This window comes from Nilaparvata lugens, chromosome 1, assembly GCF_014356525.2.
Source record: "Nilaparvata lugens isolate BPH chromosome 1, ASM1435652v1, whole genome shotgun sequence".
Lineage (NCBI taxonomy): Eukaryota > Metazoa > Arthropoda > Insecta > Hemiptera > Delphacidae > Nilaparvata > Nilaparvata lugens.
This window is the reverse complement of record NC_052504.1, coordinates 39641237-39665699: the sequence shown is the minus strand read 5'-3', so window position 1 is coordinate 39665699 and position 24463 is coordinate 39641237. Positions and strand designations below refer to the sequence as shown.

Sequence of the window (24463 nt, the reverse complement as noted above, 5' to 3'; positions counted from 1 at the left end):
TTAGTATTCTGAAAATCCTTTTATCTTCTGCTTCCAAATCCCTGTAATATAATATTTCATTAGGACATGCTGCTTTTCCTTCCTTGAGATGCTCGATTGCGTGCTTTCACCTCTATTCTTCCCAATTTTGGATTGTGTCTCCATAATTGCATTTTTCATGACTTCTATAATGATGTTTAATTTTTTTGGAAACTTTTATTCATCAGAAGCTAGGATTCAGATAAAGCATCCTAGCATTTCCCATGATCACAAATATTTTATTAGCCTTTCTTACTCTTGCAAATCCTATTATATCCCATTTAATGTTATTCAGCTCTGCTATTTGCTCTTCCCTCCAATTAGCTCTGTGAGACCTACAGTTTTACGTTATCATTTTCATATGTTACTATTGTATAACTTTAAAGTGGAAAAGCACCTACATGGCGACAACCGTTTCGTGCTGGTGTTGCACATTCTCAAGCCAAACAGAAACTCTTTTTGTGTTTTTCTGTTTGAAATGTTTCTGTTTGGCTTGAGAATGTGCAACACCAGCACGAAACGGTCGTCGCCACACCAAAGAATGTGAGTATTTTTCCACTTTAAAGTTATAAAAATACAATTGTAATAATATTCGTGGAAACGAGATGGGTAACCAACAACGATTCTCATATGAATTATCATCTTTGTTTTTGCATATTTATTATATTTCCTTTTTTCAAAATCATTATAATGTTTAGTTCCATTTTGTTTTAGCTTACTCAAGTGTCAAAATGGCAATGGCACCTGAGAATGGCATGAGTGCTGATACTAGTCGTGTTTATATAAGAAGTATATTATGAAGGGTACTATCATAGCCTACTAATAGATAAAGTAAGCCAAGGTACTATAATAAACGCAAATTGGTGGGGCGGGTGATGGTGGCACCATCTCTGAGTGAAATTGGTAAATTTCAAGCTTTAAATTACATGTGTTATTCAAAAATTGGAGATGACAGTTTTAAAATCAGGTTTTATTTATGTTTTAGAAAAACAAACAAATAATACTCGTCACTTGTCCAATTACAATGGTTCAGTAAAGGCTTGAATTGGTGCTAATGATTTCCTATTTTTCTATATTTTTTTACTTAAATATGAAAATGTAAAATTTACATGGATGTATGACTGAATTTGAAAAATCTTGAATAAACACATTTTTAATGAGAAGTCAGGTTATGATGACAAGTCAAATGTGAACAAACACAAAGCAGACAAACGTTTTTTACTGCTTGAAATTTACACTCAGAGATGGTGCCACCATCACCCGCCTAACCAATTTGCGTTTACTATAGCTATTTCCAATGTACCTAGAATACCTTTATTCTAGGTACCTTGGCTATTTCTGTAATAATAAATATCATAATATTTATGTTTTGAAATTGAATATTGCTCTAATTCAGAGGTAGAGAAGATTTATTGAAACATTATTTTGAATCAACGTAGTAGCTTATCACGATGCTGTCGTATAAGCTACAATAATATTGAATTAGTAACATTTTCACACATGGTCAAAGATCAAATAGTTGAGCAACTGCTCTAGCCACCTTGGTTCAAGTCTGCATGAATTAAAGACTCTCACACTGGAGCACCAGCAAGTTGTAACGAGAGTGTTGAAGTCGTAACAACAGAAGGAGAAAAGCAACAAAGCTCAGCAATGAAAGTAAAGTGCTGTGAGTTGTTGGCAATAAATTTTGAAACGTCATTTGGATCTGATAAACGTTTTTCCTGGATCCGAAAAAGGCCGTGAGAATCGATGACTGAAAAATATTAGTCACGGAACTTTCTCTGGAATGTTCTGATTTACAAACATCTCTGAAAGATGAGATCTCGCAGTTACTGCCGGCACTAACTTATTCTCCAAACAAAGTTTTGCCTACTGCCAATGTAAATGGCGAATGATTTCAATGGCGACGTAGAGAACTGCACGACTTCGACTTGAAAGTTTCATGTGTGATATCCAGTCTTTGTCTAGTATTTTGTCTACCCTTATTAACGCGAAATGATCAATGCATTTCCCTCAGCTTTTCTCAATTATCATGCTCTATGATAAAATACTTGAGGGATCTCCACAATCCATCAATAAAATTATATAAGCCTAAAAAAAGTAACTCAACAAACAGGACTATTGAGACTACTCATTTTTGTTACGGTACCTAAAACCTACTCAGCATCAGTGATACTGTGAAAGAGAAAATACATGAGCCTTCAAGTATTAACAAATTGAGAAAATTAGAATAATTTTCACTTGTTTTAAAAATAATTTCAGTGGTGTAGAAAACATTTTGAGTTAAATTTGGGTTCCAGAAACGAATTAAATTATATGCTAGGTTATTCTGTCAATTTATGTCAAATGAACTACAGTGTCTAAGCCAGCATCCCAAGTTTTCGGATTTTTCACCTACCGGTACGGAAAGTATGACATTCCACCGAGAGGGGAATTGATAATAGCCTACCTTCTTCAAACTGTAGAACAACAATAGTGAATGATATGAATGGATATAGATGTAATTACTGAATGTTGAATGTAAATTATGGATGATAGTGATAGAATAATGATCAGGAAGAAGGTGAAGGGTAGCTTACCCCTCTGAGCTGAAAGATCATTTATATAAGGATTTACACTTTCTTACTTAGCATTTATCTTCTTCTTCACTACTTATAAATAATCTTCTTCTAATATTCATGTAGGCTATAACGCACATGAATGGAGAACTTAATCAAACTGTATTATTATTATCTAATTCGATGCAAAAGCATGATTCAAATAAGAGACACGGATACCTGCAACTAATAGTTCTGTAGAGAATTGGAACAAATTCTATTTGAGAGTTAAAAAAATCAAGTTACTCTTGTAAAATAAAAACCTTCCTTATTATAATTGTCTACGTTCTCATGTAGGCCTACATTATGCATGTAGCTCACTCATTTGACCATGAGACGATGGATTCATTCAAGTAACTTTTAGGATGGCTGACTGAAAACATTACAGTTACGGTACTTAATAATTTTATTTTTTAAATAATACAAGTTGAAGAACGAGTACGTTTATTGTTTGAGTTTATAGCAATCGAAACAATTAGTGTTTCAAGACATCGAATGATATAACATTATCACATCTGAATGAGATATTTTTTATAAATTATTATAATTATAATTACATAAAATTATTAGAATTGTAATTATTTGATTAACACAAATTAAAATAGGTCTATCACCATCCTCGGTGAATTAGGAATCTTTAAGAAAAATTTCATGTTAATCCTATCCCGTACATCTATAAGCCGATTCTCTTCTCTACAATATTATAAATTATTGAGCCTACGGTGTATTCAGCATCAGTATTTTACAATGAGTATGAATGTGGAATACGTAATGAAATTATAAATTAGTTAACAGTATTACTGTAGAAGCCTTACTATTTTCAATATTTTGGAGAATTATTCAGTAGATATTTTATATCAAGAGCCAAGAAGATAAAGTTATTTACTTTGAGAGAAATAACTCAATGATTGATAGTATTTTGATAGTTGGATAAGAGCTCAGAAAGGCGTTGCTCGTTCTCTAAGCTCTATATTGAGCGATAATTTTCTTTGTGTGACTTACTACTCCACCGGGAATATTGTTCCTTCCATCTCATGATTGGTCTGAAAATAAATGAAAAATGACATGAAAGTTGAAGGTTTAAATTACATAATAATTTGTGTCTCAGAGATACAACTAAATCTGGAAGTAGAAAACTATCCATTTAGTCCAGTAATGAAAGATTATAGAGGGAGAAGTTTGCAGCACATTTTTTTGACAACGCAGCTCTTTTTAGGAATAAGAATAAGAATTTTATTAGCCATCAATATTTACAAGAAATACATTGACATCGTCAGGTAAATAAAAACAATAGATTGTTTGAAGGTAACAATAAGACAGCAATATAGAACACTAGCTACAAAACTTCACTCCACTCAATATAAAAATTCATTTAAGTATATAAGCACTGTCAAATAATTAGTATTTCTTTTAATGTTCACAAAATATACGTTTAGGAGGACAGACGAATCCACTGTACAACTTAGCCTACGAATCATGTACATTCCCTTAGCCAATCTACCAGATAATATAGTCTAAGTGAGCATTCCAAGATAAATACTTGTCCAAGTAAAGCCCTAGAAACTTCATAGGAGGCTCATTCAAATCCCTAGTAAACTTGAAATACAAATCAGCTGTCTTGTTAGAGTTCAGGGATAAATATTAGTAGCTGCACACCAGTCATTAATAATCAAGTCACTACTACATAGCTCTTTTTGCAGTTCAGATTTGGATGGACAACTAATTCTCACACCAAAATCATCTGCAAATAGATAGACATAATAATATTATTATGAATACTAGTAGTTCTGTGAACAGTAGAACTCACGCAGTATTCTCTCACAAGTAGCTGATTAAAACTATAGATGGAAATACAACAATAGACTGGCTTCTACACACATCTGTGTAATCATAGCCACCTCTAATACAGGTATTGGAGGTGGCTATGGTGTAATCAATCACTTGTCAGCTGATTTATGATGAATAATTCTATAGTCTGATTTTTACTTTCCTTGCCCTATTACCATAGGTAAGGAAAGTATTGCTTTCCGAAAAAAATTAAGGTACCCCAATTTCTAAATTTCTATACGTTTCAAGGTCCCCTGAGTCCAAAAAGTGGTTTTTGGGTATTGTGGTGTGTGTGTGTGTATGAGTGTATTGTGCGTCTGTGTACACGATATCTCATCTCCCAATAAACGGAATTACTTGAAATTTGGAACGTAAGGTCCTTACAATATAAGGATCCGACACGAACAATTTCGATCATCAAATGCGATTCAATATGGCGGCTGAAATGGCGAAAATGTTGTCAAAAACAGGGTTTTTCGCGATGTTCTCGAAAACGGCTCCAACGATTTTGATCAAAGTTATACCTAAAATAGTCATCATCGATAAGCTCTATCAACTGCCACGTGGTCATTTTTGAGTAACAGCCGTGGAAGATGTCTCAATTTCTTCGTTAGGTCTAGCATAATAAGGATCGTGATGATGATAAGTCGAAATCACAGTCAAACACCTCGGAAACAAGATGGCCGTTAAAATTTTCAGGGTTTTGCTGTATCGCTTGTATATCAATAACCGTACAAGATATTGAACCGTTTTCCTAGACGAAAATATTTTATACATCTTCCTCTAAAATTTTTGTTTCATAAAATATTGAGGATATTTGCTTAGTACTAACCTTCAAAAGCCCAAAAAAACTTTTTTTATAAATTTGTTCAAATCTCATACCATTATACATTTTTTTATGCAAGAGATTCAGAAAGATTTTAAGTCTAGGAAATTTAGAGCGTTTTTTCAACTTTGAACGATATAATATCTTCATGCGCTGTACGTCAAGTTCTCCAGCGCCCTCCAAAAAAAACCCTGCATGATTTCTGGTGCGTTTTTCCATAGGCATGAGGTAACAAGCTAGAACTATAAAATCGATTTTTTCATGACTATTTCAATAAAGAGACTTGCAAATGGTCTCAATCTCTTCTTTACAACAAGACAAATAAGAATATTGATTATGGAAACAACAAAAATATTCGACATCATTGAAAAATACAAGATGGCGGTCATTATTGACAGAAATTTTTATATCGCTTGTTATTCAGTTATTGTGAGAGATATCGGATTGGTTCTACCTCCAGAGTGTTAAGAATTGACCAAACAATGATGTTCGAGAGAATCATCTCATTTCGACCTTTCTTCCCATTATTTATTCAACTTCAAAAACTTGAAATATACATTTTTCAGGCACATTTTTTTACTTTCCACTCTGTATATGTATTCGCAGTAGACAAACACTAGTATTATTGACACAGTGTTGTAGAATATTTCCAAAGCTCCAGAATGACATCTGGTTGGAGGCTGTAAGTCCATATATCACGGCTGAAGCGTCATCGGAAAAAGAGTAAAAATTAGTGTTTGCAGCGGAAAACACGCTTTTTCCACCAAATGCCAATCCCAACAATTAGAAAACCGTGTAACTTATGACTCCTTGAAGGTACAGAGTTGGGAATAGTATCAATCTCTTTATAATGATGTGTAGGAAGAGAATATCCATGATGGCAATCTCAAAAATTCTTTTCATCATAAAAAAACAAGATGGCGGCATACATTTATGTCGATTTTCAAGAAATCGTCTGTAATTCTAATAATGTCGAGGATATCGGATCAATTCATACACAAGGTTTTTGGAAATTTTGCATTTCAAGGATAATAAAAAAGGAAAAAGGAGCCTCCTTCATACGCCTCTTTTATATGCTCAAGCACCCTATATGCTAATCCTTCCTCCACAAATATTGCTGCACCTTCTCTTATTTGATTTGTTCTTCAATAGTCACTTAATTGTGAGTATTATTTACATTGCTGTGTTCCAGAATGAAGTTTGCGATAAGTCAACTTCAACATTAGAAATGCCTGGCTGCTCAGTACCTAAATAAAAACCTGTTGGCTCCAATGGGAGACCGTCTAAACTGAAAAAGTATCATGGAGCGGGATTGCTGGAGACGATTCTACATTTCTTACAATATCTTTCACGCACCTGATAATAACTATCGCTAACTATTTTATTGACAAACTTATTGAGGCGAAGTCCGTGAGTTGTATGGAATCTTCTCCCCAAAATACTTATTTCAATAGATTCACAATTGGGAAACAGATTAAACAATTTACGTAATGCTATATTAGTCTCTTTTATCCATTTATTCACACAAGACCAGTCCGCCAAGTCAAAACGGTGTGGAATAGAGAAAACTATGACGTTGGTTCCGTACAGCTAGACTCCGTCTTAGAGCTGTCAGGACGTCTTTCGCTTCGTTTTTGCTGACGTCATTGGACCCAGCCTGGATCACCAGCACATCCTTACTGCCAAAATCCACCAGTCTATCCGGCAAGACATCACAGAACTTGGCTCCTGGTTTCACGAACGAAGTGAAATTATAGTTGCAATTCCTCATAAACTCTCGTGCGACTTTTCTACCCTGACTGTCTGCGTAGTGATGTACCTTGATAATGGGAGGGGGTGAGTCGGATTCACACTCAACTGCAGCAGCATCACCACCGTCGAGAGTCTCGCATCTATCATTGGACTGCATAGAACGCCTTTTAGGTAACTTATTAGTTTTTCTCTTACTGTTTTTAAGTCCTGTACTTTCAGACTGATCATTGGAAAATGTTGTCAGTTTGATATATAATTCGTCATGAGATGCTCTACATTTATTGTAGAAACTTACATCTGTAAGTTTCTCGTTTCTCAGGGTATGGTTGTCCGCCTCAAGTGCCTCAATAAAAGTAGACATCAACGTAACTCTCTCTGACAGAATCCTTCTTTCATCTTAAAGTGCTGTTATTAATTCATTAAGCTCATTTCTTTGACACTGTGTTACCGCCTTCAATTGATCTATTTCATTATTCAAATCCCTCGTGTAAGCCATAAGATCATCTCTCTGTTGTAAGAGTGCCATTTCACGAGTACTTTGAGTGTCGTTATTGAGACTGATTGTCCTCATCGACGGAGTATTAACTCCCATATCAGCAACTACTCTCAAAGAATCAGTTCGAGTACAAGACTCTTCTGCTTCTCGCTTAGTAAGCTCCATGATACGCACATCGTTTACAATATTGATCTCTCAATAGCAGCACCCCAATTGGCACTTGAGCCGCTGACAATCCACTGATAGTTGATCATTTTCAATCAAAAGCTTTTCAATACGAGCAAAACAACCACAACAGCCCACACTCGCGTCCTCATCAGCAGCCACATTTTTATCGCTTGTGTTAATCAGAGAAACAACAGCAGGGCGGTCACTTGACACATTATTTGGGGTTGAACAATACATATTCCTATTGGTTTCACTGTCATAAAGAAACTGAGTTGGGGCAGGATGACTGTGATTTTCACTAGACACGTGTTTACCTCTTGAAATTTTTGTTCATGTCCTTATCAGTACTGATCTGCACTTTACAGTCCTTATACAGGCAACGCTACGTTAGATCTCCATTAGCTTTGACGAGACTCTTTCTGTAATGATAACCTTCATAGGTTATAGGCTGTGTAAATTTTCATAAATTTCAACTATCTTCTCATCTCAACATTTCAATTTGTTTTAATTCGACATTTTTCAATATATTTGTTTGAAGCTATATGGTTTCGCCCCCATTATTTCTTAACCCTAAATTATACCAGAGTGTTTTTCAGATTGCATGCTACCGTTTTATATGGATACTATGCTTGCATACTATGCATGTACAATGGTTTGCAGTCATTGCAGTTTATGTTAATTTTCGTCTTATATTTCCAATTGAGGAAATATTTTATAGTACATTAAACCCTCTTTAAAAACAGTCCACTTTTTTGTTTGGACGGAATTTAACATTAAACTCATTAAGCTAGTGGTGGCCCTTATTAGTCAGACCTAATGAGAAGTTTTGTGAATCCATCATTCTGTCAGATTTACAACATCAGTGCAATGTTATAATAATGAGTATTTACAGCATGTGATACGTTATTTTATAATAAAGGTAGTATGGGGATAGAGAGGAAATTAATTGACTTGAGAGCGATCAAGACGGGTGAAAGCGGAAGCTCCTGAGAAAGACGGGAAAACAGGAAAGGTATTGGAATTGAGAGAATCAGATGTTTGCCCTTTGAGATTTAAAAGGAAAAGGAAATATTGTCATTCATTATCAGCCAAAAGTCCAATGAAAACAACAACAGAAATAGACATCAGTGATTAAAAACAATACGCATATACAATTCAAATAACGGCGCCGTAGATGTGGGTGGTAAGGAGAAAGCAAGTAGTTGAAGGCGAGTGGTTGAATGTAGCGTCCACGGTTGCCTAGCAACGAGAGAGTTCGTCTGCCGAGATAAGCAATCTTCACTCTTCAAATGAAAACAACTTACTATTCGTATCAGTATCAGAGCTGAATAAATTCAACATTATTAATGAAAACCAGTATGGATTCCAGCCCGGTAAATCTACAGAGGATGCCATCACCAGATTATTACAAATTATAACAAAAAAACTTTAATAATAAGAAAAAAACGTTGACAGTATTCTTGGATTTAGCCAAGGCATTTGACACTATCTCTCAAAAACGACTTCTGGAAAAAAAGAACACCTGGGGATTAGGGGTATACCACTAATATTATTCAAGAGTTACCTGTCAAATCGATCTCAGATACTCAACACAAGCAATATGAAACTCACTGATTTTGGTCTGCCGCAAGGTACTGTCCTATCTCCCATTTTGTTCTTAATCTATATCAATGATCTCCTCAAATTAAATATAAGAAATTGTGATATAATATCATTTGCAGACGACACTGCTCTAACTTTCACTGAAAACTCATGGGATGATGTAAAAATTTCAGCGGAAAGTGGACTCAGATTGGCGTTCTCTTGGCTTAATCAACACATATTAACCCTCAACACAACTAAAAGCGTCTTCATGTTATTTTCACCCAATTCCCTTACTCAACCACGAACAATAGACAGTATAAAAATCCATCGATTAAACTGTAACGACCATAGACTTCTTAGCTGCTGTTCTTGTCAGGAAATTCAAAAAGAAAAAAAGTTAAGTACCTGGGTATCTTGTTGGATCCACACTTGTGGGATAATCAAATTAATAACTTGTGTTCCAAACTAAAATTCCTTATCTACAAATTTCACCAAATTAGACAAATGAGCAATATAAAAATAGCTAAACTAATCTATTATTCGTATGCTCAATCCGTTTTTCAATATGGCATACGGGCTTGGGGGGGAGCTTTGAATGTGCATTTCACAAAACTTTTCATTATTAAAAACATCTTTTAAAAACTATTCTAGGCAAACCCAGACTTTTTCCAACAAAAGATTTATTCAGGGAGTTCAAGGTTTTAACAGTTCGACAACTTTTCATAAGAAATTTGGTGCTATATATTATAAAAAATAAAAATTTATTTGAAGCTCGAGAATCTCTTTTGGGCTTGCGCCCTCGCGAGACATTTTCCAATTTGTCAGAATGGACTTGGATGTGTGTAGGAGACAGTTTTCTTATATTTCCAATAAATTAATAAACCACATTCCCTTAAATATTCTTGAAAAAACAAACATAAATCAAAGGCTTAGATCAGACATAGATAAATGGATAATAGCAAATAAAATCGAGGAAAAATTGTTTCAAATAAACTAATTTTCGTCTACTCCATGGTTGCAGTTGACTTACCTACCTCTTACCGTTCTCTTCTTCTTCATTCTCCTTCTTCTTCGTCTTCTTCTTTCTTCTTGGCCTTTTCCGTCTTTTCTCCTTCCGTTCCTTCATTTTTAGTATCCTCTTTATTATTAAGTACTAGTTTTTATTCTGTATTTTTTTCAAGAAATTTGTTTTGGATCATTTTTGTTAAATATTTTTGAAAAACATTTATATTGCAACTCACACCTGCGCACAGGGTTTCTTTGCAGGTGTAGATTCTTATATATATATATATAATATATATATATATATATATATATATATATATATATATATATTTTGTCTTGAAAGTGTTGTATATTTATTGAGAATCAATAAATTTGAATTTGAGGTCTACCATTCAACAAAACAGATAGCGCTATCTCTTTCTCGCTTCGCTCTGTTCCAGATCGTCTTTTAACGATGCAGCATAAATGATTAATAAAATATTAAAAAAAAAAAAAAAGAGCGGCTGAGTACAATGGATTCCCGCTCAAAAAGTTGTAGGTTTTTCGGCACCAGCACAACAGATCCGATTCCGACAGCAATGTTATCAATCAAGACAAACAACCAACTGAATATCAGGTTATGCTCACGTACTTGAAGCTGGCACAGACCACTTACACTATACAAGAGATTCACTGGGATTGAACAGCAGAATGTCACTATTGTTACCGGTATGTAATATCGCTGTACAACTCGTAAACTACTATTCGCTTAAGAACCATGAAAATTTTTTAAAATGTAGAGCCATATTTTCAATGTCTCACCAAAACCTGCGAATGCGCACCTATCCCCTAGGGTGTAAACATAACAAAAGTCCTCACTTCTACCCCCTGTGCTAAGGAGGTGACGGTGGTTTGAAAGTACCATATTTTGATTTTTGCAGAATTATATCTCGAACAATATGCGCTCTCGAAAATTTTTGTTATATTCAAAATAAATGCTTAAGGATTCGCCTACATTGTTTTTTGTTGTTTATTGTTTTTGAAGGGACGGATTCAAGGGTCCAAAGGTTCAAAGAACCCCACACCTCAACCGAAGTGTATTGTGTTCCCAAGTAGTATGTTAGTTAGGAAAACCAATACCTGTGTCCTTCACAAGAACCAGGAGTCTTTCCCCATGCTAACATCCCATTCATCACCTGGTTGCTTGTCGCAATCTAGTCTGATATGATTGGCAGTCTCTTCAGACTGATTAGTCCTCGCGACCTACGTGATTTCCACTCCTGGCTTTTTTTGAAGGTCCTTCCGCTGAGGAAGAGTTGGCCAAGTTGCCTTTAGGGCACCCGGCCACCCTCGACTTAGTCTTTACAAAATCGAGGAGTTTTCCCTATACTTACATCCCATTCATCGCCCGGTTGCTTGTTGCAATCCAGTGTGATATGCTTGGCAGTCTCTTCAGACTGATTAGTCCTCGTGACCTACGTGAGTTCCACTCCTGGTCTTTTTGTAGGTCCTTCCGCTGAAGGAGGGGTCGCCAAATTGCCTCTAGGGCACCTGGCCACCTTCGACTTAGCCTCTTGTCCTACATTTGTGCCAGGAGTTTTACCCATCTCTCGTCTCTTGGGTTTTTCTTTTTGCCACACCGAAACTCTGCAGGGTCAGAAGCCTCACCTCTCCCAAGAAGTTTTGCCTGAATGACAGCCCTTCTCTGAGCAGTGGTGTGTTTTGGACTCTCCACCCACAAACTCGTGACCAACGTGAGCTCCACTCCTGGCTCCTTTATAGGTCCTTCCGCTGAAGGAGGGGTCGCCAAATAGCCTCTAGGGCACCTGGCCACCCTCGAATTAGCCTCTTGACCTACATTTGTGCCTGGAGTTTCACCCATCTCTGGTCTCTTGGGTTTTCTTTTTGCCCCTCCGAAACTCTGCAGGGTCAGAAGCCTCACCTCTCCCAAGAAGTTTTGCCTGAATGGTCACCCTTCTTTGAGCAATGGTGATTTTTGGGATCATTACTCAACAACAATGAATCGGAAAAATAAGTAATAAACGTTAGGTTGTAGAGCATTAATTCTCTTCAATTTCATGTATTATTTTATCATTTTATGCTTTCCATCAATTATTGTTATAGCAGATTTAGCTTTGAACGTTATAGCAGTGATTAGTGTACAACGTTTAGTATACTTATTTTTTCGATGCATTGTTGTTGAGTAATAAGCCCTGAAAGGGCGAAAAGTTGGAAGAAAAACTGTCTTTTAAAAGATCTCACAGTTTTAAAATCGAATATCTCGAAAACCAAGGAAGATATAAAAAAACCCTAGAAACAAAACTTGTAGGAAATTCATCTAGCTTCATTTTTGTTCAGCTGGTCAAGTCGCTGAAATGCATTGTTTCCAAGATACATGCGTGTAAGCCAGGAATGAAAAAACGCAACTTTTAAACCACCCTCATCCCTTAATCACAAGGGGTCGGAATAAGGACTTTCGATATGTTTACCTTATAATCAGTCCAAACAAAGCTGCGAAGTAGAACATTGTGTTCCAAACGTTCTCATACATTATTTGGATAATAGTCCACTGTTTTAACAGCTTTGTCATTGAAAATAGAATGGTAATGTCTTGTGCATGTTGGAGCAAGACATCATTTTAGCAGGTGGAGAAAATTGGAAAGATCAGTTAATGATGAAGATATAAATATATTTATTTAATTTTGTCTTCTTCATAATATTTTGATGATGGAAATCTTATTAGATCGTAAACATAGAACCTAACGGAAGCAGAGTGGAAAATGAATTAGCAAGCACATGAAAATATGATACTCATTCATTGTCTCATATAGGTACTATAGCGTATCTGCGATGACTCAGAAGTTGGAACCCACCTAAAAACTATAACTGTAAGTTTATTTATCTCTCCTCATTTATATAACCCATGCACATGGGTTATCAGGTTATAAGGCTGATATCATAATGGTAAGTGTTTGGAACTTATAATTGATAAAGAATAATATTTGTCATAGTAGATACCTTCTCTCAAAACTTTTCATTCAAGTAGTCCTACTGAAAAAAATACTTCAATAATATACAATTACTATAATACACAATTATTATGTGAAGTGGAAAAATGTGTATTGTCTATTATTGTTTCTTCCAGGGATCTAGGCTATACTAGTTACTTACATTTTTTCATCAATATTTGCAGTACCAAGAGGTGTTTTGAAGTTCATTTTGAATTCATTATTGTCTGCTTCAGCGCCTAGTAAGTTCGAAGAAGCCATTGACATGGAGGCTGAAGAGCTGAATGCACTATTACCGTTATTGTCAGCTCCTGAAAATGGAGGCATCATCGATAGTAGTCGATTAGGATCAATTCTCTGGTTAATATTTATAAGATGAAAATATTTTTTAAGACTATCTAAGAGAATAATACTATATTAATGGTTTATTGGTAATATAGTATCATTATGTAAGAAACAGTATATGACAATGAAATGAATTCTATCGCTGCCATTGAACAATGATTTGTTTTCTGGGAATAAGATATGATTAATGCTTGCTAGTATAGGGTACCGTACCTATCAGTTCCAAATTGAGGTTCGCATTCCTCTGACTACCTATTTAAATTTTGAATGTGAATTATTAATACTATAAGCTTGCTGGTTCTTATTTCGTAATCAAAATGATAATAAAAATTGAATGATATCAAAGTCCGAATATCACTGCGGAATAAAGTTATGTGTGATATGTATCATACAAATAATATTGAAAAAAGTTATTCAAATTTCCGATCTATATCATAGTTTATTGGTTACTATTAAGTGATATTGGCTATATAATATATTGGATATAGATTATATTAAATACGTTTGAATGTATAAAACTACCTTCAATGCTTAACCACATTTTGATTTGGACTATAGTATAAATTTGAGAAAGGCCAGTTTTGGGCATGAGCCTGTTGTGCATTATCACATACGGTAAGTGTAATAATTGTACATGACTGGATAAATAAATAAAATACATGTAGTAGTCTATTATAATTTCTTTTATGATAATTATCATTGAATCTATGACGATTGGAAATTGTTTGAAGTATGTTCATAAATAATATGTTTAACAAAATTATCATTAGTATTACTAAATAATATTAGAATTGAAGACTTTTTTAAATATTTTTGATAAATCAGTTATAAAAACTAACTAGCACCCTTATAATATATATTTTATATAAAACACGACTACCTAGTCTCGGATATCCAATCCATTAAGTGCCAAAATCTGAGTTTAATCAAGTATCTTTTCTATGACTATTTTTCTTATACTGAAATAAATATATATCTGTATTTAGCTATATTTTCTATATAGGCTATAATGGAGAATGTGTGATTTTCAAAGACTGGGCATATTCAGCCTATTAGCTGAAATATCGCCTCAAGCTAGAACAAAATATATTAATAGTCCTCCAAAACTAGTTAAAAATAACATTCTTATCAAGAGAATAGAAGTTTCACTTTCTAGCTTGTGAATTTTGTAGAAATGTATAGTATACTGTAATGTTAGGAAGGAATTCAAATCTGGCGCCACACGAAAATCTATGATTGGAAATTATTATAAATACTATTATTCAATCTATAATATAAATACAGTGGAGAGTTTGCTTGTGATAATCAGTACCGGTACACGTATAATGCACGAATGATACTTTGTAACGCTCTAAAAGTACTATCTTCATCAGTTAACTCTCCTTATTACTGTCTATTTTAGGAGGGGTGATGGATTGTGTAGCCTAGGCTATATGTAGAAGGTATATGATTATATCGTTTGTGTACAATATATTGAGTAGAAACTTAGAAGAATGAATGAATTATCCTCTAGGAGAAATTAAGCTAGTATCCTTAACTAGTTGTATCCTCTTTAATAAAAGGTGAATCTTCAAATGTATCTGCTGATGGTATTTTTATTCAAAGAGTAGGCAGCAATAGACGAAATCTCAATTTTCATAATTGGATAAAATCCCATCAATAGGCCCAATTGATGGAAACATAAGAGTTTCCACAAAAATCTTTTTAGTGGAAACTCTTAAAAAAGAACAAATAGACTCATTTATTGTTTATATGTATTCAAACACTGATACAGATTTATCGTATTTTCCAGTGTTTTGTTTGTAGAGGTTCAATTACATTTTTTTTATAACCAACCACTATAGCCTAACAGAAATCAATTTTTCTTTGTGTTAGTTGAACATTTTAAACGGTTTATATTTGGTCTAAATGGACCATGGTTCATATTTTAGACTTACACAGTTAAATAGAGTATAATTTTCAATATTGGTGTGTTTGTTAGGTGTGTTACCTGCCATAGCTGCAGACTGACTGCTGGAGGCGGACATGGATTGGCCACCCTGGCCGGCCGAGAAGCTGGCCGCGGACGACATGGCCTGACTGGCTGCCAGACCTTGGCCCATGGCTGCTGCACTGGCTGCTGAGAAGGCTGCTGACTGGCCATTGGCTGCAGATACACTGGCCGACATTGCCTGTGATTGGCTGTTGGCCTGACCTGATTCCGAGTTTGCGACTGACATGGATTGACTGTTAGAGATTGATCCAGAGTCTCCGTTTGAAGACTGTGAGTTAGCGGATGATACAGATATTGCTTGGCTCTTGCCGTTCGATGATTGTGAGTTCGCAGATGAGGCAGCCATAGCTTTACTCTCGCCGTTTGAGGATTGAGAGGTGGCGGCTGCTTGACTGCTGGCTGCGCTTTGGACTTTGGCGTTGTCATCAGCCCCTGAGGCGGCGTTGGCGGCAGCCCCTGCCCCTGCTCCCGCACGCGAACCGCCCCCGGCTCTGCCTCCTCCTCGCCCCTTGCCAACAACGCCCCCCTCGCCGACCATAGCACCCGGACCTCTGAAGTACACCGAGCCTCCGGTTTCTCGCACTCCGCCTCCGGCCACCACAGGCCATCCTGCATCCTGACCTCCAGGATGACCTCCAAACCTTTCTTGACCTGAACTTCCGAAATCGCCAAATCCTCCTCCGCGTCGACGACTGCCCCACGTTAGTGTCTGCCCCACGCTGTTTTCTAGCTCCGGCATCCTCCGAAAATCCAGTCCCTTCGGCGATCTCCCGTTTTTTAAACTCTCATCAGACATACCTTTACTTCCAGATAAGGAATTTGATAGTGCTGTGCTGACCAATTTCGGGCCGAAATTGCTCTGTAGGTATTTTGAGAGGAGTGGTGCCGTCTTGTTGAATGACATCACTTCTTTCCAATATTGATTAAGGGGTGATGATTCTTTCACGAGTGAAGTATCTGTAAACGTAAAAAGTAATTAATTGGATGATAACACGATATGGTATTAGATGAACGGTATTATAATCAAAAGCTAATTGTGAAAGCAGAATGCAAAGATAATTCTTGTCAATATGATTATGTGTAACCTTATTTAAATTTTGGGAGAGGAATAGCACAATGTTACCTTATTTTTTCTCTTATCTTATCATTTTGATGATGCACTTATTGTATGAATCAATAAAGAATATATTAGGAGGATGACTGAGCATAAGTTATAGGTTCTAAACAAAGATATATGAATTTAACTACACTGATTCATTGAAAACTGATAAAATTATTCATTGAAAAAGTACTCTTGTACACCTTACAGATTAAGGAGGGATAAAAACTGATTTTATCGCATGATAGGTATCTCCTCCCGGCATGAGTCTCCTGCCTGAGAGACAAAAGCATGATGCCAATCCCATTAGTGGAAAAATGAACTTAATAATAAAAAATAATAAAAAACGTACTGAGATGTTTTATTTCTCTTCCTATTTTTATTACAAGTAGCCCTATACAGAAAAGAGATAAAAAATGAACTTTGTATAACATCCTTCTCTTGCATGAGGTACATAGGTAGGCAGATAGAGCCGTTTATTCGAAAGAGCACCTGGTCGAGATATTTTGTCTGCAGAACTACGGTTTTGGCGAAATTTTTGAAGTTATCAAATTTTACATCTCCTCTACCCGGGCTAGACAACCACGCAAAAAGTCGGAGTCGATTCCTGACAGGTACACTTTTTAAAGCTTTCATCAATGTTTAATTTTTCAACGAATTAGTTATCAGCTTTTATGGAAGATAGATAATAGACATTCATTAACCAAAATTTTTATCAGAAATAATGAGGAAAAACTGCAAATATTGGAAAGAGTTATTCATTATTTGTTTAAAACGGGGGATACAGAATAATTAAAGTTAGAATAGAATTGCATTGCATGGGAGATGAGAGGCTGTAGCAAAAGGCGAAGCCTCAATCAATGTTTGTTGAATATCAATCGATGTTATCAGGCGAAACCCCCTGCTAAGCGCGAAGCGCGGAGGCTGCTACTACCTCCCCTACGGGGATGCAGGGGGGACGAAGCCCCCTGCCGAGCGCGAAGCTCCAATCAAAAAAATTAAATGAAGTATAATAATTTCATTTAGTTGAAGAACTCTTTATAAGAATTGAAATGAACTGATAATAAATTAGATAAACGAATTCAAGACTGAAAATTCAACTTATAAACGGAGTAAAATATACAAATTATAATAGTAAGATATAGTACTTCTATCACGTATTGGATAAAATTACAAATACAAAAAATGAGTTGCGATGCAAAGCACGAGTACATATACTACAGTAGTAAGAAGTGATCCGTGGTCTAGTGGATAGAGTGCTTGCGTAACAGAATAGAGAACCCGGTTTGAAACCCTCTCATTACCAAAAGTTTTTCAACCAGATCACTCCCGTGTTATCGGATGGGAACGTTAAACTGTCGGTCCCGGCTGAAGTATGACAGTCGTAAGGCCTATTGACGGCTCAAATTATATATTCAGGCAGTGGGACCTTCCCGCAAGGGACTCTTCACCAACAAAAGCCATACGAATTTACTTTTTTAGTAGTAAGAAATACTTTATTATCATATAATAACGAAAGTAGTGTGAGCCACATCAAAGTTTTACATTACCGTATGGTATGAGATTCTGCAAATTAACAGAACCATAGGAATGGATGGACTTATATTTTTTATGTTACAGGAAATTATATTTCTTATGTCTACAGTGAGCTCAAGACTTAGCTCAACATGCTTCTTGAAATTTTTCTTGTGGGTAAGAAAATTCTCTTTACAAATTAAAGTTTTCCTGAGAGAGTTCAAATTATTCTGATAACACAGAATCCAAATCAACATTGGATGGACCCAATTAAAACACTACCTAGTACCTATAGATTACTAGAAGGTGAACCGTGCAAAAAAAATTTGGTGTTTTGAAATAATGCAATCTCCATATGTCCAGGAAACATGAAAGAATAGAATAATAATTTATTATTTTATTCAAAATTACGAGGATATTCTTCATGAGAGTTGAAAATTTCTATCAATTGAATGAATTTGATAGTGTTTTCAAACCCGCAATTTTTGCAGCTCATGAACAGCGCTCGCTATCAACTAGCTATGGAGTCAGTTGGAACGTATGTCCTTTTTGTTTAGGTTTTATAGTTGCGTAAATTTTGAATCGCAAATTGAATTAATTTGTTTTAATTATAAAATTAGAATTAATTGATTGATAACAATGAAATAGGCCTAGGACCACCCTCGGTAAATTTAGAATCTTCATGTAAAGTTGCAAGTTAATCAGTTCAGTAGTTCAGACGTGATGATGCGTCATTCGTGAATTTCCTATCCCGTACATGTGTAGAACAATAATTCTTTTTTCCTTTATTATATTGTAGATTATTGATATGATAAAAATATCAGCTCATGTGCAAATGTGTAACATATATAGCCTTCGATTGCTAAGTGTCAATAAACTTGAAAGCTAATGTGTTAGTATCCAACTTCACATTCATAGGCATATATACGCTACTCACATATGAAATTTATCAACTTTTATAATGATAACAATATTCTTACAAAATTCTGTCCATGAAACGTCACATTGTAGTAGGTGTAGGAGTTACAGTGGTTATTACTGCGCCCGGAAAAAAGGCGTCAAATTGATAAGCCATATCATTTATTGGTCATGAAAAGCTTTTACGTAGAGATGTTCTGTCTATTTCTGTTAGTCAGCATCAAGACTGAACTGTTTTCTAGGAAAATTAATAATTTCAATTTCAATCAACGATATTCCTACTGTCTATAAAAATATTCAAAATAAATGAATAAAAGTTTGCAAAATTTTTCATAAACAACATAGACCTTTTCAAATTATGCAAAAGCTATAAAGGTACTTTATAAATATAATATAGGTATAATTTATATAAATATAATGTTTTATTTATAATTCTTCCATCCATCATATGGAGTCTGAAGTTTATTTTTTATTGAAAATATTGCATTTTCATTAACAATGTTTTTCAATTTAAAGTGTTCGTGATACATAATTATTATTATCATATATGTGTACAAAACACCTTCTTCACATGTTGTGAATAATTCTATGGGTAAATCAAGGTCTTTAGGCAGAAGGTCTGTTCAATTATTGTTATTATGACATGATTATAAATAAATTCACATTGAGAAAATACGCATACCAGGGTTAGATTAATAGCTTATAATACAGCTCTAGCCTCTCAGATTAAATAAATAAGGCTCATTTTAGGCTCATTAGCAAACATTTACAGAAATAAATATTAAATGTAAATGATCATCAGTATGTAGGCTATGCCGTCAGTAAAACTCAACAGTATAATATGGCGAAATGAACTTCAATATTATATGGAGTTAATCAAGATATCATTTGATATTTTCAACAAATCAAAATACTATTATAAAAAAATTATTTTTATAATATTTTTTCATGGCTACTATCCTTATGTCAATGCGGCTATTTTTTTGCCACGCATGACAAAGTGTATTATTAATTGTGAATGAATTCAGTGCTGCTTTAATAATTGAAAAAATAAATTGCAAATTAATTATAGCGAACATCCATTATAATATGAATAATATTGATTTTAATGTTTTGTAAATTACCTTTCACATCTTCTATCACTCTTCCATCAATTGCAAGAACACAGTTATAGATGGAAATAAGAAGACAAACACTGAACTTTGTATAACATCCTTCTCTTGCATGAGGTACATAGGTAGGCAGATAGAGCCGTTTATTCGAAAGAGCACCTGGTCGAGATATTTTGTCTGCAGAACTACGGTTTTGGCGAAATTTTTGAAGTTATCAAATTTCACATCTCCTCTACCCGGGCTAGACAACCACGCAAAAAGTCGGAGTCGATTCCTGACAGGTACACTTTTTAAAGCTTTCATCAATGTTTAATTTTTCAACGAATTAGTTATCAGCTTTTATGGAAGATAGATAATAGACATTCATTAACCAAAATTTTTATCAGAAATAATGAGGAAAAACTGCAAATATTGGAAAGAATTATTCATTATTTGTTTAAAACGGGGGATACAGAATAATTAAAGTTAGAATAGAATTGCATCGCATGGGAGATGAGAGGCAGTAGCAAAAGGCGAAGCCTCAATCAATGTTGGTTGAATATCAATCGATGTTATCAGGCGAAACCCCCTGCTAAGCGCGAAGCGCGGAGGCTGCTACTACCTCCCCTACGGGGATGCAGGGGGGACGAAGCCCCCTGCCGAGCGCGAAGCTCCAATCAAAAAAATTAAATGAAGTATAATAATTTCATTTAGTTGAAGAACTCTTTATAAGAATTGAAATGAACTGATAATAAATTAGATAAACGAATTCAAGACTGAAAATTCAACTTATAAACGGAGTAAAATATACAAATTATAATAGTAAGATATAGTACTTCTATCACGTATTGGATAAAATTACAAATACAAAAAATGAGTTGCGATGCAAAGCACGAGTACATATACTACAGTAGTAAGAAGTGATCCGTGGTCTAGTGGATAGAGTGCTTGCGTAACAGAATAGAGAACCCGGTTTGAAACCCTCTCATTACCAAAAGTTTTTCAACCAGATCACTCCCGTGTTATCGGATGGGAACGTTAAACTGTCGGTCCCGGCTGAAGTATGACAGTCGTAAGGCCTATTGACGGCTCAAATTATATATTCAGGCAGTGGGACCTTCCCGCAAGGGACTCTTCACCAACAAAAGCCATACGAATTTACTTTTTTAGTAGTAAGAAATACTTTATTATCATATAATAACGAAAGTAGTGTGAGCCACATCAAAGTTTTACATTACCGTATGGTATGAGATTCTGCAAATTAACAGAACCATAGGAATGGATGGACTTATATTTTTTATGTTACAGGAAATTATATTTCTTATGTCTACAGTGAGCTCAAGACTTAGCTCAACATGCTTCTTGAATTTTTTCTTGTGGGTAAGAGAATTCTCTTTACAAATTAAAGTTTTCCTGAGAGAGTTCAAATTATTCTGATAACACAGAATCCAAATCAACATTGGATGGACCCAATTAAAACACTACCCAGTACCTATAGATTACTAGAAGGTGAACCGTGCAAAAAAAATTTGGTGTTTTGAAATAATGCAATCTCCATATGTCCAGGAAACATGAAAGAATAGAATAATAATTTATTATTTTATTCAAAATTACGAGGATATTCTTCATAAGAGTTGAAAATTTCTATCAATTGAATGAATTTGATAGTGTTTTCAAACCCGCAATTTTTGCAGCTCATGAACAGCGCTCGCTATCAACTAGCTATGGAGTCATTTGGAACGTATGTCCTTTTTGTTTAGGTTTTATAGTTGCGTAAATTTTGAATCGCAAATTGAATTAATTTGTTTTAATTATAAAATTAGAATTAATTGATTGATAACAATGAAATAGGCCTAGGACCACCCTCGGTAAATTTAGAATCTTCATGTAAAGTTGCAAGTTAATCAGTTCAGTAGTTCAGACGTGATGATGCGTCATTCGTGAATTTCCTATCCCGTACATGTGTAGAACAATAATTCTTTTTTCCTTTATTATATTGTAGATTATTGATATGATAAAAAATATCAGCTCATGTGCAAATGTGTAACATATATAGCCTTCGATTGCTAAGTGTCAATAAACTTGAAAGCTAATGTGTTAGTATCCAACTTCACATTCATAGGCATATATACGCTACTCACATATGAAATTTATCAACTTTTATAATGATAACAATATTCTTACAAAATTCTGTCCATGAAACGTCACATTGTAGTAGGTGTAGGAGTTACAGAGGTTATTACTGCGCCCGGAAAAAAGGCGTCAAATTGATAAGCCATATCATTTATTGGTCATGAAAAGCTTTTACGTAGAGATGTTCTGTCTATTTCTGTTAGTCAGCATCAAGACTGAACTGTTTTCTAGGAAAATTATAATTTCAATTTCAATCAACGATATTCCTACTGTCTATAAAAATATTCAAAATAAATGAATAAAAGTTTGCAAAATTTTTCATAAACAACATAGACCTTTTCAAATTATGCAAAAGCTATAAAGGTACTTTATAAATATAATATAGGTATAATTTATATAAATATAATGTTTTATTTATAATTCTTCCATCCATATCATATGGAGTCTGAAGTTTATTTTTTATTGAAAATATTGCATTTTCATTAACAATGTTTTTCAATTTAAAGTGTTCGTGATACATAATTATTATTATCATATATGTGTACAAAACACCTTCTTCACATGTTGTGAATAATTCTATGGGTAAATCAAGGTCTTTAGGCAGAAGGTCTGTTCAATTATTGTTATTATGACATGATTATAAATAAATTCACATTGAGAAAATACGCATACCAGGGTTAGATTAATAGCTGATAATACAGCTCTAGCCTCTCAGAATAAATAAATAAGGCTCATTTTAGGCTCATTAGCAAACATTTACAGAAATAAATGTTAAATGTAAATGATCATCAGTATGTAGGCTATGCCGTCAGTAAAACTTAACAGTATAATATGGCGAAATGAACTTCAATATTATATGGAGTTAATCAAGATATCATTTGATATTTTCAACAAATCAAAATACTATTATAAAAAAATTATTTTTATAATATTTTTTCATGGCTACTATCCTTATGTCAATGCGGCTATTTTTTTGCCACGCATGACAAAGTGTATTATTAATTGTGAATGAATTCAGTGCTGCTTTAATAATTGAAAAAATAAATTGCAAATTAATTATAGCGAACATCCATTATAATATGAATAATATTGATTTTAATGTTTTGTAAATTACCTTTCACATCTTCTATCACTCTTCCATCAATTGCAAGAACACAGTTATAGATGGAAATAAGAAGACAAACACTGACTGAATACATTGCGGCACCACTGTTCAATGCAAAATAATACAAACAATTCCGAAAAATCACAATAACACAGTTATTCCACAAGCCAGAGAATTGCCTGTCTTGATGAGGCCTGCTATGCGTAATATACACCCAAGATGATCAGTACAAACTAATAATTTAACTAAGCATATAGGCGTTATAATATCACACAAGTAACCTTAGCAAGCTGTCACATTGAACTTCCTGAAACGGTAAATGCAATAATAATAGTAGCCTAATATTGTCAAGGTCATTCTAAATGCCAAATCTTGATTCTCCCATCTCAAAAATCGATAAGTAGTGCTAAATCGTTCACTAAGGCTACCGTAGCGTAAACAAGCCATCACTGTGGACTGACTGACATGTACTACTGATTGGAGTAGTTGTCATTTCTATTGCTGTAAGCTATAAATTATAATAATAAATGTTTTCCTTCCAACTCAGCAATAATTGACATTCATCTAATTACAGAATTGGGTTGTCACGTTGAATTTTGAATTATGCGTAATTCCATGAATGAGAAATCCCACTTTTTAAAAATGAGGATATTGATTCACCATTAGGACATTATTTGGTGATTAGTCAATCAAAAGTGACTTTTCAATGTCAGTTCTTCATTAATTGATAAAGGCCCATTGTACTAAGTACTGACTTTGATTATGGATACGTTTAGAGTATTTCTAAACGCATCAACAATCAAAGGTACTGTGATCAATAGAAAGTACCAGCTAGTTTCACATACTAATGAATTTAATATTTTGTTCCAAAGAAATCGAGAATTTTTTCAAACTCAAAACTGCTTGAAGTAGATGAGATACCACGTACGGTAGTGGATTATATTTCCCTATATGTGTTTTTGTGGCAACTCTTTTCTCGTCCCCCAATATTCCCCGAATATTCA

The 24463-nt window shown here is 34.6% G+C and overlaps 1 protein-coding gene across 2 annotated transcripts; it reads right to left on the bottom strand.

The window, feature by feature from the left end:
- Positions 1 to 3003: 3003 nt before the first annotated feature.
- Positions 3004 to 24431, bottom strand: LOC111052515 (spidroin-1-like). 2 transcript variants are annotated; one of them, XM_022339222.2, is made up of 4 exons: positions 23469 to 24431; positions 15596 to 16555; positions 13424 to 13571; positions 3004 to 3658 (listed from the first exon to the last, which is right to left on the bottom strand). In XM_022339222.2, exons 1-4 carry the CDS (start codon positions 23551 to 23553, stop codon positions 3583 to 3585), a joined length of 1269 nt encoding a protein of 422 aa, XP_022194914.2. In that variant the 5' UTR covers positions 23554 to 24431; the 3' UTR covers positions 3004 to 3582. The 2 variants fall into 2 exon arrangements, with proteins under 2 accessions (XP_022194914.2, XP_039289409.1); XM_039433475.1 differs by lacking the exon at positions 13424 to 13571.
- Positions 24432 to 24463: the final 32 nt, after the last annotated feature.